This window comes from Brassica oleracea, chromosome C9, assembly GCF_000695525.1.
Source record: "Brassica oleracea var. oleracea cultivar TO1000 chromosome C9, BOL, whole genome shotgun sequence".
NCBI lineage: Eukaryota > Viridiplantae > Streptophyta > Magnoliopsida > Brassicales > Brassicaceae > Brassica > Brassica oleracea.
Window position 1 is genome coordinate 31363097 of NC_027756.1, and position 3336 is coordinate 31366432.

Sequence of the window (3336 nt, forward strand, 5' to 3'; positions counted from 1 at the left end):
AAAATTTTCTAAAAGTCAAAAATCTATCATACACATCTCTTGCAAATGCAAATCTAAAACATAAACCAATAAATTATACAAATAATAATAACCTAAATCACAAGTAAACTATATTCCGCCCGTAGGGCGGGCCGACCCTAGTACATAATATTAAGAGCTAACCAAATGGTGGTAGCCTAGTGGCAATCTCTTGGGGCTTGGTGTGTACCCACATCAGTCCTGGGTTCGATTCCCACTGGGAACTAAATTATCACTACTTGGCCAGTCTGGGCTTGGGCTTCGGCCCAAGTGGTTTACATGGTGGGCCATAACAGATGATTGGTCCACCCCTTGGCATTAGTCGGAAGGTATTCCAAACTCGGGTCAGACAGTGTGGTACGCTTTCGGACTAGTCCACTCTGTAGAACTAATTGCGTTCCTCCCGGGGCCGACCGGATCAGCCGATAGGGTTTATCAAAAAAAAAAAAAATATTAAGAGCTTCATGAGTAAATACGAAGAAGATTCTTCTAAAGTGAAAGATCAGGCAGGATACGTTGAACAATGCGTTGAAGATTACAGTAAATTAGTCACCGAAATTATCTGTAATTGAGGAGAGGCTAACTGTAAGTCAAAAATGACAACAAGAATGAATATGTCACTTAGATAAATTTGCCTTAATAAATCACTAGTTGCCAAATTTAGCAAATAAATTGCAACTAACCAATTAATTCATCACACAATCTCAACCCTTTAACAGTCTCGCATTCTCTCCCTCTTCTTCATAAATATTATCTTCCATTCATCACCCTCTCAATTAATTGGCTCTCTTCTCTCCTCTTGTCTCCTTTTTTCTCAAGAATATACTCCCGCCACCCACCCGCCGCCGTATGATCTGTTTCGTGGCAGCGGTTAAATCATCTTTTTGTTATTTGTATTGATATGGGTTGCGGTGGTTCAAGGCTAGGAGGTCCAGCGGCGGCTAGAGCGGATGAGGGCGGCGTTGTCCCACTTCCGGCGGGAATACGTCCGCTTCTCCGGCGGAGATTTGAGGAGATGAAGAAACGGAGCCATGCAAACGTTTTTAAAGGGAACGATACGCTATCCAAGACGGAGCTTCTATGGCACAACTCATCCGAGGACGGAGACGAGAAGGAGGAGAACTTCGACAGCTTGAAGTTATCGGCTAAGGTGGCTCCTACGCCTGATCATCACGTGGAAGAGAAGAAAGAGGTTATTTATAAGAAGATTTCGTCCATAGATGAGATTAAAGAGGAGAAAGAGGTTGTTAAGAAACAAGATGAGAAAATTGATGATGCCATCAACGTTAATAAAGAAGGAAATAATGGTATAAATCATGATGGGGTCCTCATTGCTAAGAAGGAAGGAGATGATGGTGTTGCTCATGATGATTGTTTAAATCTTGATGAGGTCATCATTGCTAAGAAGGAAGGAGAAAAGGGTGTTGATCATGATGAAGGGAGGATGAGCAATTTAGATGAGAGGATGATATGTCCTGGATCTCCAAGCTTTAGGGTTTATTGCATCGATGTTGCTTCTGATGATGACAAAGAAGGTAAACCTTACGTTCTTAAATTTGTTTTAAAAAAACCTAAAGTTCTTAACGCCATTTTACATATATGCGTACCAAATAAAATTGTAAATAAGGTGAAATATGGCAACATTAATCATAGCGACATGCACGTTACACGTATGCATAAATTGCTGAAAATTCTTAAATCAAAAAACTATGTAGATATTACGTAAGATATGGTTTGTTTAGTTTTTGTATGGTTTTCGATGCACAGTAAGGTTCAAATTGACTTCATTAAAACAAATTATCCATTGTCTTTTGCAGAAGAAGAAGGTGAAGTCCCGAGAAAGTCGATGGAAACTGAAAGCGTCATCATAGAACCAAAAGAGGTAAAATATCGTTTTACAACAATTTAAATGAATTACCAATAAACAAAAAGTGAATCACATTCATTCATTATACAATAGGAAGAAAGCATCGTGAAAAAGGAGAAAAGAGAAAGAAAAGGAAATAAATTCGGAATAGCATTGCCAAGGAAGTATTTATCTAATGTGACTGCACAGTGCTATGCGAATGCAGGATGCATGGGCAATAACACTCACACTCGTCGTGTGCAAGAGAAATCGAGCCAGTGAATAATATGTTTGCCATCTTTGAATTGATTTGTTGAGGGAAGAATGATGTGTGGTGTTCGTACAAGGCCAATGAATATTTAAAAACCACCCCAACATGGAAAACACTAATACCCTTTTAATTATACCTTTATTTGTTTTGAGAGACGCTTATTTAAGAATTTGTACACCTCTTCGTCTCTTTGCTTTCTCTCAGGATAAGTTAGTGTTTAACGAATTTTACCTTTTTACTTTCACGTGGATAAATGTAAGTAATTGAACGTGTGCAATGAGAAAATGTTGTCTATCTGTAACTGTATTTCACTACAAGAAAACACAACATTAACGACGGCGAAATTCGTAGTAATTTCGTCATAAAATAGGCTTTACGAAGAATTAGCGAAGAAACAAGTTTCGTCGTTATTCGTTCATCGTTACGCATATTTCCTCGCCAATTCGTCGTAAACTAGCGAGAAACACATTTTGTCGTAAAGACGAAGAACAGTATTCGTCGTAAAAACCACGTAACCTTTCCACGTAAGAATGACGCTATATTTCCTGTAAATACCTCGAAAGTATTTCCTCGTAAATTACACGTAAACCATTTCACGTAAAATACTCGTTAAGCTTTCCTCGTAGTGTTGCCGTAAAGGTTTTCCTCGTAACCTCCTCGTAAACTTTCCATGTAATGTAGTCGTAATTTAGCTATGAATTTACTTCGATTTTTTATTTTCCAGAATTAAAAAATATAATAAAAATTATTTAATTTATTAATAAAAATATAATTTAAAAATAAACGTAAATACGAAAATATTTTATACATAAATAAGTTTTGAATTTATAATACAACCAACGAAAAGAAAAAAAAGAACTAAGGGTCGTTCATCGTCCGGTAGAATTCCTCACTCCTCTCTACATCCGCCTCGTCATGTGTGCCGGATGACTCGTCTGGAATGGGATTTTGTCAAATTTACTTCTTTTTTTATTTTACAGAATTTAAAAATATAATTAAAAAAATAACTAAAATTATTTAATTTATTAATAAAATTATAATTTAAAATAAAAATCAATACGAAAATATTTTATATATAAATACGTTTTGAATTTATAATACAACAACCGAAAAAAAGAACTAAGGGTCGTTCATCGTATGTGTGCCGGATGACCCGCCCGGAATGGGATGTTGTTGTCGCATGTTCTTCAAAATGGACTTC

At 36.7% G+C, this 3336-nt stretch overlaps 1 protein-coding gene across 1 annotated transcript; it reads left to right on the forward strand.

Annotated features, from left to right (window-relative positions):
* The first annotated feature begins 789 nt into the window (after positions 1-789).
* On the forward strand, positions 790-2395 carry LOC106317125. The gene is made up of 3 exons (XM_013754983.1): positions 790-1553; positions 1836-1900; positions 1979-2395. The coding sequence occupies exons 1-3, from the start codon at positions 920-922 to the stop codon at positions 2144-2146; spliced, it is 867 nt and encodes a 288-aa protein (XP_013610437.1). The 5' UTR covers positions 790-919; the 3' UTR covers positions 2147-2395.
* The last annotated feature ends 941 nt before the right edge of the window (positions 2396-3336 follow it).

Coding starts and splice junctions, on each gene's coding strand:
- LOC106317125 (XM_013754983.1), top strand. CDS start 920: ATGGGTTGCGGTGGTTCAAGGCTAGGAGGTCCAGCGGCGGCTAGAGCG. Junction 1,554..1,835: donor TTCTGATGATGACAAAGAAG/GTAAACCTTACG, acceptor TGTCTTTTGCAG/AAGAAGAAGGTGAAGTCCCG. Junction 1,901..1,978: donor TCATCATAGAACCAAAAGAG/GTAAAATATCGT, acceptor ATTATACAATAG/GAAGAAAGCATCGTGAAAAA.